This window comes from Rhincodon typus, chromosome 34 (assembly GCF_021869965.1).
Source record: "Rhincodon typus isolate 14 chromosome 34, sRhiTyp1.1, whole genome shotgun sequence".
Classification (NCBI taxonomy): domain Eukaryota; kingdom Metazoa; phylum Chordata; class Chondrichthyes; order Orectolobiformes; family Rhincodontidae; genus Rhincodon; species Rhincodon typus.
In genome coordinates, this window is record NC_063365.1 from 10,606,026 (window position 1) to 10,620,851 (window position 14,826).

The window sequence follows — 14,826 nt, forward strand, 5'->3', positions numbered from 1 at the left end:
ATAATGAATGCTTATTATTATGTTGGTGTTTAATGCTGTTGCTTTTCCATAATGCTATCTTTAAAGGCGATCTCATTGCAAAATCAGGGCCTGATGTAGGAACAAAGAATTTTGAGACTCCCAGAAATAGTTAATCATACTCGGCTTCACATTGGAGTTTATCCAGGTCTTGAGTTCTGATGTCCATTGATCAGCATAAATGTAAAACCATCTTCTTACCAGCTGTCTGGGACTGAACAAAGCAATCATAACTTTGATGTTGTGTTTGACCCTGAGGTGAGCTTTCCACTGCATATCCATCCCCAAGTACACATTTACTTCCACTTCTGTAACCCTGCCCACCTTTGCCCTGCTCAGCACATTTGTCATTGAATTAATCAACTATTGCTTTTCTGGAAGGTCGCCTGTCTTTCCACACTCCATTGACTTGAATTCATTCAAAATTCAGTGGCCGGTATTGCAACAAAGTTCCATTCACCCATCCACACTAAGCCCCCGCTATTCTTATTGATCTCTATTGGCTCCTGGTCTGGCAGTGCCTCACTGCTCTTGTTTTCAAGACTGTGATAATGTCTATAAGGCCCATGGGGTATCACTAATTAATCTCCTTGTGGAGTTTGTTGAGTATGAGTTCCCTTGGTAACAGGCAGTGGCCTGCCTAGCTGGGACTCATGACCTGAGCCCTTATAAAGCAGAGATTGGTCCATAGAACTGGCTGTCTTGAGCCGAGACTAGCCTATGTATGCCACAATAGGTGACTTAAGTTTCAAAATTTATTTTGTAATGCCCCAGTCAAACATATTGTTACACTCCCCATTGAGGCCAAAAACTTTTATAAAGAAGTACAGGTTTCCAGTGACCAAAGTATGGATTCACACAACAAGTTTTCATGTTTTAGGACACTTACTATGCGGGCACTGGTGGTAATCCCAAGCCCCAGTGTAATGTTTTGGGAATATGGCCATAAACCCAAACTCAGCATTTAGTGACAATTGGATTTATTTTCTTCTATAAATCTGCAATTACAAAAATATGCCAATACAATGGAGACAATGTAACCATAGCCAATTTTCACAAAAGCCCATCTGGTTTACTGTACGAAATGAAATCTGCCATCGTTACCTGACCTGGCTCACACATGATTTGAGAAATTTTGCTGATTTTTAATTATTGTCTGAAATAGTCTACAGAGCTGAACAGTTCAAGGAAAACTGGGAATTAACAACAAATTCTGGATTTTCCAGTGATGCCCACTTCCCGGAGAAGAACCAAATAAACTAACATAAATTAAACATTCCACAGCTCCTGCTGAGCATTTCTAAGATTTTTTGCTTTTATTTCAAATGTTTATCATCTGCAGTGTTTTGCTTTTATTACATAAATATTTCTTAATAGATAACTAATGCACTAAACCACAGAAGAGGTATTACCCTTTAACTTCGCAACATGACTGAAAACCCAATTTTATATGTTGCATAGCATAGTCATCAGAAACACAAGCTGGCATTTGAAGTCCTAAGTTCCTCATGTATTAACAGGATCTCTTCCCCCTGCCCCACGAGGTGAGGGGAGGCGATGACCTAGTGATATTATTGCTGGACTGTTAATCCAGAGACGCAGATAATGTTCCAGGGACTCGGGTTCAAATCCTGCCACGGCAGATGGTGGAATTTGAATTCAATAACTATCTGGGATTAAGAATCTAATGATGGCCGTGAATCCATTGTCAATTGTCAGGAAAAACCATCTGGTTCACTAATGTCCTTTAGGGAAGGAAACTGCAGTCCTGTCCTGATCTGGCCTACAAGTGACTGCAGACCCACAGCAATGTGGTTGACTCTTAACTGCCCTCTGGACAATTAGGGATGGACAATAAATGCTGCCCTAGCCAGTGAAGTCTGCAGCCCATGAATGAATAAAGGAAAGTGTGTCTTCCAGTGTGATTTCAAAAGAAAGTCCATTTACTCAATAGTTTGAGCATAATCATGTGGATTTCCAGCAGCTTCTGGCAACTCATTCATCTTTCACACTCTACAAACTTTATCTCTTCAAATAAGGAATCCATCTTCACCAACACTCTGCTTGGTGGCTAACACCAAAATTGTCCCTTTCTGCTGTTTGCAGCTGTGTTCAGTCTTCAAGTTTTTCTTTCGAACTGATTCTGAAACTGTGAGCCAGGGCAGAGTCGGACCAGCTGCCTCATCCTTTATCTACAGGCATTAAAATTTGTACCTGCATTCATTAAGTTTTGACTGGCTCCCTGACCCAATAACTACCAGGTTACGTGTCTCCAGACAGATCACATCCCTCTCTCCAAATATTCTGTTTTATCTTGAATTACAGGAGGCAGTTTAAAATATAGCTATCTTTTAAAGTCCAAGATTCATTACACTATATTAAAGGCACAGTATATGTGAAGTTGATGCTGTGTTTTACTATAATAAACTACACATTATGGAAAGAACCACCATCTGGTGGTAATACTCAGCAAAGAGTGAAACCTGGCTTGCCAGATCATAACTTTTATTATTACAGTTGGTTGCTGTGATGAGCAAATTCACATGAGGCTGCCAGTGTTCTTTTAACACAAGAATAAAAGTTATTACACAAAAGAAAAAACAAACAATATTACAGCATATAGGACAATTTATAATGATCTCAGCATAAATATAACAAAACCATAGACTTTTTGACAGCAATATCTTTTTATAGATATTCAATCCCAGAGAAAAAAACACTCCTACCTGAACGCCTTAAATAACTGTTTTCTTTCCAATTTTCCATCTTGGTCTGATTAAGCAGGTTTAAGACTTGCTCCCAGGTGTGATGGCCTGAACCTCCTTTTAGTTCAGGGGGCTCCGGGTTCCTTTTTAAATTCTGTCTATAAGCTCTCTACCTGGAGTTTCTATAATCCTAACAAACTGCCCTGCTACTAAGATGAAGCTGTTCTCCTGAAAAACTGATTCTTTTATTAGGAGGGAACAGAAAGATGATCCTTCTGAACTGAACTCAAACTAAACTAACAGTGATCCGCGATCATTTATTTTTCTGTACATTAAAACTCAATAGTGTAAACAGTTGCATAATTAATACCACAGATATCCTACTAGGTACTTACTAAGTTACTTGCTTTTTTGGAAAATATGTATTTCGGTTGCTTTTACAAATACATTTCCACAGTCTTATCAGATCTGAAACCAAAATGTATCTGTCTATATTTTAAAGATTCAAATTCCTAAATGACAATAAAAGTGATATATCTTTATCACACAATTGGTAATAGTCTCACATTAAAATATGGCATTAAAATATTGTCATTGGTATCGCATATTGGCAATTATGGCCTAACCAATTTGATAACAGTGTGAGAGGGCAAACACCAGGGGTATGACATGTGATTCAGCAATAGATATTTACAGTTGAAAAATGCAGTGCTATGATGAGTGTGGTTATCCAAAGGCAAAAGAGCATTGGAAGATGCAATAGATGAATGCAAACAATAATTTAAAGTCAGGTTTTATTCTGTCTCACTACATCCTTAATGTATTAGGTGTGATTAAAATTTAGGCATGCTTTATTAAAGAATTTGCAAGCCAGCAGCCTCACCCTATACATTTCCACTGTTTCAAGAACTCAGTTGAATTGTGCAGGATAACCTTATTCATCATGATGTAGAATTACACAGTAATGGACAAGTAGAACTTACACTGTAGAAACTGGCCACTCGGCCAAATTGTTCCATTCTTACGCTTTGCGCAAACTTTCTCCCAACCAGCTTCTTTTAACCCCTTCAGCATATCATTCTATGCATTCCTCCGTTCTGTAATAATGAGTTCCATGTTCTAACTGTTTTGTGGGGTGTTTGGAGTCCAACCCTGTTTGGTCTCCCAAAGGAGTCCTGCTGATGTAGAGATAGGGCTAAATGAATGAGCCTCTGAAGTTTGTTGTAATGAAACTATGAAATCAGTACTCGTTTGTTAGGGATTTTGCTAAAAGCTTGAAACTACTGCAGCTCAGAGCAGGGAAGTCTGCTACTGAACTCTCATGTTTGTATTGTTAATAAACATTGTTTTGAAGCATGCCTTTCATATGAAGAACAGAAGAATCATACTAAAACAGCTGGAACTTTCTGTATGGATCCTTCTTTTTATTTACAGCTTAATCTAAATATACATTCTCTCAGCACACATTGTTAAAGCTTCCATTCTCTTCCATTTCCCTTAATTGCATATCTGTGGCAACATTGTTTTATTATTATAGATTCTTCTGATATTAATCCCATTACTCTACAGTAAGAAATCTCCAGGTCAAAACATTTCTTCTGAAATTTTTATTGGATTTATTAGTGATGATATTATATGTGGTTACCGATAGTTTGTTGGTGAACACAACCGCGAAAGCTGTCTGATATAATGTCTACATGTGATCAGACTAAGATCTCATCGAACTTTTTTCTTTGCATAAACCCCAAGGCGTAACTCCATACTCATTGAATGGTATTTGGGTTAATGAATGCTGTGCTACCTTACAGTGAACTGCTAATGATCTTCTAGAAATCCAAATTACATAAGGCAAACACTTCTAGCTCCCCTCATTTATTTTCACTCTGCTCGTGACACTATGGCGTAACCAAATGTATTTTGCAACTGTTCCACAAGGTCAAAAGGTAAACTCCCTGAAGTTAAATGTCAGTCTGAGAAGAAAAGTATGTTGAGTTTTAATGCACAAAAATAAAGACTTGAACTTCAGCCACAACAACTGGAAGCTATCAGAAACTTTATACGTCCCATGCAGCAGAGAAAGTCTGCAGGATTTTTTGGGGGCTTGTGTGAGCTTCTTAGAAGGTTCTTTAAACACAATTCTTCAACGAACTTAAATATTTCCTGGCATGGTGATTGCCAAGTGGTGAAAACAAGCGCAATGACAATGAAAGGTTAAAGGTAGAAACAGCCAAAGAATCACCATTGCCATGAGGACTTCTGGCCAAGATAATCAGATATTAGAAATCTGGAATAAAATCAAACTAGGATATTAAAAAAAAACAGCTGGCCAGCCAACATCAGACAAAATAGAAGTTATCGATATTTCAGATGTGTAGCCTTCACCAGAACATCTGCATTCCAGCTGATGCTGTAGGGAGGTTCTTGCTACAGCAGCTGGCTGAAGTTAGGTCTGTGTATCTTGTTTAACTTTCCATTCAATGATGTGACCAGTCATGCTACTGCAACCAATGAGCAGAACATACAATAAAGCAGTACACACAAAACAGAAGTTAGAACTCAGCCAGCTGACAGAGTATCTGACAAATACTCATCGATAATTGGGCCTGTGAAGAAATGGTCTCAATAACATCCTAATTAAAGACTGATCATCTATATTCAGACAATTTCCCTAGTGAGTTTCTGGGCCAAACTGAACAAAGCGATGTCTAAATACCAACCCCTAGTGAAATTGCATACCTCAGCCAGGACAGAGCGGATATAGAAGCTATATTTAGACTCAGTGTCAGTTGTCCATAGGGACTCAATAGGTGTGATTTTGAAAAATGACCAAAACAATAATAAAGAGGGAAAAATTAGAGCATGAGTGAAAGCTAGCCAGAAATATCAAAACAGATAGTAAGAGTTTCTAGGTGTATGAAGTAGTAAAGAGTGGAGAACATGCCAGTACAAATGCATGCCAGTACAATGGAGACAATGTAACCATAGTCAATTTTCACAAAAGCCCATCTGGTTAACTGTATGAAATGAAATCTGCCATTATTACCTGACCTGGCTCACATGTGATTTGAGAAATTTTGTTGGGTGGCATGAGTGGAGAAATAAGGAAATAGTAGATGAATTGAACACATATTTTGCATCAGTCTTCACTATTGGGGAAACAAGTAACATCCAGAAGCAGCGATATGTCAGGAAATGGAGGGAGGGAGCAACTCTAGAAAATTGCAATCAGCATAGAGGTGATGCCGAATAAATTGTTGGAGTTGTCTTATGAGGAGGGGTTGAGTAGGCAGTGCCTATTCTCTTTGGAGTTAAAAAGAATGACAGGTGATCTTATTGAATCACATAGGATTCTTTGGGGCCTGACAAAGTAGTTTCTGAGAGATTGTTTCCCTCACGGGAGAGTCTAGGGTCATAGGGTATAATTTCAGAGTAAAGGGTTATCCAATAAAACAGAGATGAGAAGGAATTTCTTCTCTCAAAGGGTAGTGAATCTGTGAAATTCATTAGCACAGAAGCCTGTTGAGGCCAGGTAATTAAGTATATTCAAGGCTGAAATTGACGGATTTTTAATCAGTAAAGGAATCAAAAGTTGTAGGGAAAAGGTAGGAAAGTAGAGTTAAAGATTATCAGATCAACAATGATCTCATTGAGTGGTGAAGAAGACTTAATGGGCAGAATGGCTTCCCCGAGGTCCTACATATTCAACTCTTACAGTCTAACTGGTTTGGGGACGCATTTTGGAGATAGCATAACAAACAAGTGCAAAAAATGGATCCAGAAAATTACCTCAACGTAAAGTATGAAATTAGAGCAATATGTATAGGTCGAAATAGCAACAAACAAATTTATAACTGATCTGAGAGAGCTCTTTGTGTAAGTGTTGTATAAGGAAATGGTTCTGAAGGGATTAATATTTCTGTTATGTTGACTCCATCCATTCTACTAATCTTACACAAAACCTGTGGTGCAGACCGTGAGTTCCACTCTAGCTTTCAGAAGGAGCAGATGTAACTGGACCAGTTCCTTGAGGTCCTCGTAATTGGTATTGTTATGACCACATGTTGAAGGGAGTTTCAACTTTCCAGGTCTTTTTAAACCACTCTCAGTCGATTGCTCCAATATAATTATTTACTTTTAACACACAGCTATCAAATATCATTTTAAGATATTGTTAACTAGATCCAGATGAAGTAGGTAACTACATGACTTGATGGGCCGAATGGCCTAATTCTGCTCCTATATTTGATGGTCTAAGAATGCTCAAAACAAAGACTGAATTCCAGGTAGAAAAATTAAAGTCCTGAAATTATATATTGAAAGATGTTGGATGATGTGTTGAGAGATATTTCATAACAGTTGAATTTAGTTCATTCAAACCATTTGTAGTACATGGTTTACTTGAGTGACATAAAAAGAGATTTTATTACGTGCTAACCCTGAGTAAAAATAATAAAAATGTGACAATAAAAGGAAGTGTGTCTGCTTCAGGTTCAGACAGGAAGAAAAAAGGTTATGCAGTTTAGAAGTACTTAGCATTCTTGAGGTGTTAGACTTTTAACCTGAGAAGATTCTAGAACTATTTCAGTTGTCAGTAAATTGTTGTTTCTTCAATTTGCTTTTTCACTAGGTGTTGTCTTCTATGATAACGAGTAAAACAGGCAGAGAGAGTTTTTCAGTTCTTGCTTAAAAATTAATTTACCTTCTCTCTACTCTGCTTCTCAAAAACAGCTGCTGAACTGTTGTTCTTGTGTATAGCCCCAAGTCTGGCTCCATTGTTTTTCTAAGTTAAACAATTGCAGCAACATTTACAATGCAATGTGTTCACTTACCATATAAAAATGAATTTAAACAAGTGACGCAAATTTACAGTTGCTGGTTCAGTTGCCTGTTTTAAAAGTCTTTAGAAAACAATGATAACTTCATTATGAACAGATTTATTTATTCCACATTGGTCTCCTGGACTAACCTCAAACCATGATCAGGTGGTCCTGTCAGCTATATTAGGTCAGTATTTGTTCATTTTTTAAAAACCATTTGGTCCATGAAAGTTCTCAGGTATAACAATTAAATGATGGAAGTTAACATATAATCCATATTTACACTATCACGACAGTGTTATGCAATAAACCTTCTTGTTATCTGAAAACAATACCTCTTCTGATAGTCTACAGTGATAATTTCTTCATCAATCACTATATAGACCCAAGGTAATGGCAGATTGGTGGCAGCAAACCATGTCTGAAAAACTGTGTACCTTATACATTGGATGCCAGCAGTCATCATCTGAGAAAATACTACAGCAATACATCGGCCGTGATCAAATGGCACAGCAGATTCAATGGGCCAAAGGCCTAATTTTGCGCCTATGTTTTATGGTCTAAGAGTGATCGACACCTAGACTGAATACCAGGTCGAAGAATTGAACTGAAATTATATATTGAAAGGAGTTGGATGATGTGTTGAGAGATATTTATGAATAGTTGAGTTTAAAAGAGTCAAACCACCTATGTTTATTTTGTGAGCTCATAAAAACGATTCAAACATACAGATGCTGTGATATTAGTAACTATTCAGTCAAAAATATAAGCTTTTGAAAATGCAAAGCCTCACTAAAGAACATATGTTCGTAACAAGTGTCTTTAAATCATTTAAATCTGTTGTACAAATAGCTTTAAAAGACTTTCTTTATTCAGAGGATTAATGGTAAAAGCACATTCTGAATTACTTTGTTTGGAGATGATGGAAAAGGGGTCTTTTCCCAAACTTCTGACTCAAAAGTAGAGTGCTATGCAATACACCACAAGACAATCCCCTCTCCTTTCTTGCTCCCACTCAAACATCTTCTTTGTTTAAGGATAGAAGTTAGTTATTTTATCATGTAAATACATAAAACCTCATAAGGAGCTGTTTTGTCTTAATGTAGGCATTGCAGGTCTATTTTAAATAAACTAAAGCCTTTGTCAAAATTACACAGCTAAATTTAATGATAATGTTTCCAACAGTAATTTCTATCTTAAAGCAATTAACACACTTAATGAATAGGCAAACATTAAGTTCAAAATGCTTTTATTTTGTATAACCATTGCTCAAAAGCATAGCTTGAACAGAAAGCGTTTCCGGGGGAATAAGATCTTTTTCCACATTTTAGGGAACTCCAGAGAAGAGAATATCTGAATAAACATTTCTGGCAGCAACTGTAACTTGCACAAATTCTTCACTTTCCTTTGCAACAACCATAGATTTGGGGCAGGAAACAAGACAGAGGCCAGAAACAAAGCAAGCTGAACTCCTGGGAGTCAGCACAAAGACTTTGTAAATTTAGAAAGAATTAGAAGGAACCCTATAAAAGTAGCATTGTATTGTGTTACAATGAGTAAACCTGACTCAAGAATGCAGTCAGACAGAAAGGCATCAGAATTCCCAATTACAGCTTGTTACCGTACTTGTGAAATATTTGGAAAACAATGTAGAATATTCAAGGACAAAATCAATAGTTGGTACAGATCACTGTGTAAGAAGGAGAAATCAGTACCATTATGCAGATTTATGCTTATAATGACCGGCTTATAGAATATACCTGTTCCCTGGGGCATTCTAGATTGATTTCTGAAAGTAATTCAGTTTTTATTCAGACCACCCTGTTTCAAATTTCTCTAAATAAATCTGGCTTGTCCCTCCCACCCCAGACATTGATACTGTTTAATATAACTGAATTTATATCAACAATAATTGCAGTATATATGCTGTTGTCAGTAGCTTCGATTACATGATATTAATATAATCTTTTTAAATGTGTTCCAACTGGTTTAAATGCTTTCATGCATATTCTTCAAACAAAAAAAAAACCTTTGCATTTTGGTATTCTTCACTCAAAGATTTTCCACTGGGATTATCCTCAGGGTTTATAAAAATCATCTCATCACAGCTTTGAGTGGCACTGAGCATCTTGCACACAATAATTTGAAACATGGTCAATATCATTGCAAACACATTGTGCACACAGCTAGATCTCCTAAGCTGCTGTGGGATAGATGATTGATTGACCTGTTGTGGGCCAGGGTTTTAACATCTGATTATTGTTGCAGTGTTGCTAATGTCTGTACAAAGAGGGGATTGAAATCAACAGCTCACCTCAATACAGCACTACAGTGTAAATCTTAGGTTTTTGGGTCACAAGCTGGTCGAGGACATAATTTTTTTGACTTAAAAGTAAGACTACTTACAACTGATCCAAATGAGCACTTTGAAAGGCATTCCTGCCCCCACAATTTATAAAGTTTACAAACTGAAAGAATTAAAGCTTGATTTTTGTTTTACATGATTAACACTTAATGAGAAAATATATTTTCTATTTTTTTTGACATTATCAACATATGTTTATGTTTTGCAAGAAGCAGACCAAAACGCCAAGAGATTACCTTCTCACCTAAACATTCTGACTATTATTAATGTTTTGTGGGTCTGCCATTGACTGCTATTATGTTTATTTTTCCTGCTAGGTTTCCTTACCCTGTGCACTGGGATAGATGCATCATTTCCCCCTTGGCGCCAAGGCTTCGATGTGGAATGATGCATCTGTCTTGCAGTGAGTGAGAACTCTTTACTGCTGTGGCATTTAAACTGCATATCTTGTTCTACCTCTCCGCTCCAAAACTTTGCCAATTCCTGCAAGTTCTTTGCTATTATTCAGAATACAGGATTCTGCAAAACTCAAGTGTGCATATGTAATTTGTGGATTAAACTTAAATCCCACCAGTTTAGCTCCAACTAAGACCCTGGTGGGAGACCAAAAGATTTCTCAGGGAAAGCAGCGATTTCCATTAAACTCCCACTGAACTTATGACTGGGTCGGAGGGTTCAAATAATCTTGGTTTGTTCTGTAGTAACTGCACCTTTGAGATTATAAGAAGTTGACTGAGTTCAAAGCTTGCTTATTTTATAGAAGCTGTTGGGTAGCCAGATTCATGTATATTACTAGGCAAAGCCTGCAGGTTGCATTGTCACAATGGCAACTTTTAAACCTCATCAAAACTGCAGGATTGAAACTGTGATGCGAGTGCTCAGCTCTTTTAGGTTCTTTTCAAGTTTTAAAACTTAAGGTTGACGTGACATATCTAGACGAACGGCTAATAAAGTGGTTGTCACAGAGAACCTTAAGACACAGGTCTCCATGTATTCCTATATAGATATTCAGCTCGTAAATCATATCGTAAGGCTGGTTACTGGGTAATATACTGTGCATGATGGCAGTCTGCATGGAATACATAAGGGTATCTCAGTTTTCTGTAGTTGCATCAGCACTGAGGATCATCACATCTTCGTAGCCTTTACATCATGGATTTCCTGCAAAATAATGGATGCAGTCATTAGCAACTACTCTAGTACCAAATTTGTTGTGTTTAATGGAACTGAAACATCTCAAGCTGCAGTAACTTTAATTCCCTTTAGTTCTGATTATGCGCTAAATCAGCTTTCTTCAAGCAATGGAATTTAAACTGTGATACTCTGGGTATAATTAGCGTAAAGCATGGCACTTTCACCGAGGCAGTAACCCCAGAGCCCTTTAGCAGAATTGGACTACATCCCCAGCATAGTAGAGCTTTCAGAAACCTGCAGTACTGAGCTCCTGACACCAGGGGCGCACTCCCCACCTGGCCTCTGCCAAGCCTTTTGAGTAGTTTTTTCACTGGAGGGTAGGAGGTTGAGAAGTGACCATACAAAGGTTTATAAAATCATGAGTGGTATAGATGAGTTAATGGTAGGTGTCTTTTCCCTAAGATGAGGGATTTCAAGACTCTGGGGGCACAGTTTTAAGGTGAGAGGAAAGAGATTTAAAAAAGATATGAGAGGCAAATCTTTTACAGACAGGATGGTTGGCGTGTGGAATGAACTTCTGGAGGAAGTGTTGGATGTGGGTACAATTACAACATTTAAAAGACACTTGGGTAAGTGCATGAATAGGAAAGGATTGGAGGGATATGGGCCAGGAGCAGGCTGGTGGGACTAGTTTAGTTTGGGATTATGGTTGGTTTGGACTGGTTGGACCGAAGGGTCTGTTTCCGTGCTGTATGACTCTATGACTCCAGGCCAATAGTGAAACTTAATCAGGTTGCTATTATATTTAAATTTCTCCCTCCATTTCCATAGCAAATCTGGCCGTTAGGACCCAAACCAGTATTTAAGACAAATGAAAGCGTGTTTCACAATGTATTTTTCCCATTGGTATATCATTTCAGTTCACCCAACCACGTCTGGGCAGGCATGCTGAAAGTTAATTCCAGCAGAAAATCCAATGGTCAGTCTCGACCAGAAACCGATAGAAAGGATAATATAGACAGCTTCCCATTGACCAAAACGTCTCGGCAAAAGATCAAAAATTTCAGTTATTTGCTCTCATGCAGTGAAATATGTTTCCTTGGACCTGTGGGGTCCCATCAAGAACTAATTTGAACAACTAACTGATGCATACATATCCCAAACACAAGCTTCAGATTCTCCTCATATCCTCAGATAAAATATTATTGCTTATTGTCTTAAAGCCTTTCCTCTTGATGATATCTGCCTCAGTTGTCTTTTTGGAAGGGTGAGCGTGGAGTACAAAGGTAGGAAAGCCTTGCTATAACTGTAGAGGACATTGGTAAGACCACAAACTAAAGTACTGCATACTGTTTTTGTCTCCTTATTCAAAGAGGATATAGTAGCTTTGAAGAAAGTTTGGGGAAGGTAGGTGAAGGGGTTGTCTTATGAGGAAACATTCAGCAGATTGAGTCTAAACTCATTGGAGTTTAGAAAAATGAGAGGTAATCTTACTATAATAGAATAGATCCTGCAGGGACTTGGAAGTATATGTTGGCAGACTTAATGGGCCAACAGGTCTCTTCCATACTCTATGATTCTATGATGTGATGGGATGGATGCTGAGAACATTGACCTGACAGAGGATTCTAGAAGTATGGACCACATTTTCAAAATAAGGAGTCTCCCATTTAATCCACAGGGCAGCGGATTGAGGAGGGGTCATTGAATATATTCAAGGCTGAGTTTGACAGATTTCTGATTGACAATGGAAACAAGAACTATGATTGATAGGCAATAAAGTAGAGTAAAGGCCATGATTAGCTCAGCCTTGATTTATTTGAAAGGCAGAGTGTGCTGGAGAGACCAAATGGTCTATTCCTGTTTGTTTTTTTTTGTTAATTCTGGGCAACACTAATCATCAGGTCATAAACCATCGAACTTCTCTGACTCATAATGTTCTGGCTTCAAATGGAAACTTGCACGTAGAATCATTGATCAATTCTTCTCAAAATACAAATGAGAGTTAAAGTTCATATTCTCTAATCAGGACACTAAAAGAGTGATTCTTAAACTGAAGTTGGGATTATTGCCATCAGCCATTTATTGTTCACCATTTAATGTATTTCTACATGATAATGATTTTGAAATAGAAAAGGAGAAGGAATAGACTCAAATGTATATGATTAAATGAGGTTTGCTGGGACAAAGAGATACAAATTTAGAATCTCTGTCTTCAAATGAAAACAAAATGCTCCATCAAACGTCTCACATCCGAAATACTATTGTTTCATTGCCAACTCCTGTGACAAAATCAGTGCAGTGTGATATAAGTGCTAGATGTCAGGGAATGCACTAGATATGCAACTTTAAATATACCATAAATAGATGTTCTGCTTGAAAAAGAAAGTTTAATATAAGTTCACCCAATAACAGGAGGGACATTACATTTGTAAATAATTTTAAGAGAATCACATGGTTTTGTACCCTTACAGATTTCTGTTTCTGAAACGAAGCCATCTTGTTTTAGGATGAATGCAGATCTGGTCACCATTGTTCTTCAAAGTGGCTCTGTCAAAACAAAGAGCAAAGTGCAGTTTAAGTTTACTACAGGGGAAAACAAATCAATGATATATCCATGGCCACAGTGTATTCGTGATGTGGAGGTGCCAATATTGGACTGAAGTGGATACATTTAGAAATCACACAACACCAGTTTATAGTCCAACAGGTTTATTTGAAATCCCGCAAGCTTTCGGAGCTGCACCTGACGAAGGGGCTACACAAGTTTTTTGATTTCAAATAAACCTGTTGGACTATAACCTGGTGTCCTGTGACTTCTGACATGGTGTCATCATAAGCCTCACAACAGAGAGCACATGTACCTGAACAGTCCGAGAATATCAAACCAAAAGAAATAGGAGAAGGCTGTTCAGCCCCTTGAGCCTGATCTGCTACTCAATAGGATCATTGTTGGGAGCATGCAGGGAGCAAATCCATCTTTCATTCTTATCAACTTAGTCAAGCATATGAGAGAAAGTCCCAATGAGCAGCCAAGTGGAATTTCAATAGAGATATGTTGGAGCTGAGGGGAACTCCCAGATCCAGTCAGCTTTGTTTTGTTTCCATACTCAGTAATTCCCCAGCTGACAAGTCAACAGAATTGGGTTCAGAGCAATAACATTTTGCTATGGAATGAAAACACCTCGCTTCATTTTGTTAATTCCGCAAAACATTGTGGATAAGAGATTGCAGGTTGCAGATCTCATTTCACACAGGTCACGGTCCCATTACAATCAACCTGTACATTACATTCCCAATGGGATGGCCAACATAGAAATATGAAAGGGCAAGACATGTAAAGAACTGCCAAGCGGTTCTGAGGAAGGGTCACTCGACCCGATTACGTTAACTCTGATTTCTCTCCACAGATGCTGCCAGGCCTGCTGAGCATTTCCAGCAATTTCTGTTTTTATTTCTGATTCACAGCATCTGAATTTCTTTCATTTTTGTTTTTAAAGGAATGCCAAGGCTGTCCTATATTTTCATTTACTGCTGGACACCTCTTGCAATCAGCAGGGCGATGGGAGCATGTGACACTGACTGCAATTTCAACAGACCAGTGACATTTTTGTGTACAGATTGCCCCAAGCACACCCGACAATTCTCAATCCCTCGCCCCTGACAACGTTCACAGCCTCACCAATCTACAGAACCCATACTCTCCCTGCAAGAATGCATGACTCCCCTTCACCTGGCAATGCAACATAAACAGTCACCCATCTCCCAACAGTGCAACATAGACTGT

General features: G+C 38.1%; 1 protein-coding gene across 1 annotated transcript in view; it reads right to left on the minus strand.

Annotated features, from left to right (window-relative positions):
• Nucleotides 1-8,772: 8,772 nt before the first annotated feature.
• LOC109918356 (stromal cell-derived factor 1-like) overlaps nucleotides 8,773-14,826 on the minus strand; it is a 41,619-nt gene continuing 35,565 nt past the window's right edge. The window contains exons 3-4 of the mRNA XM_020518273.2: nucleotides 13,512-13,589; nucleotides 8,773-11,066 (exon numbers count right to left, since the gene is read on the minus strand). Of these exons, the coding sequence (XP_020373862.1) occupies nucleotides 11,051-11,066; nucleotides 13,512-13,589 (94 nt within the window). The 3' untranslated portion in view covers nucleotides 8,773-11,050. The remainder of the gene's footprint in view (nucleotides 11,067-13,511; nucleotides 13,590-14,826) is intronic.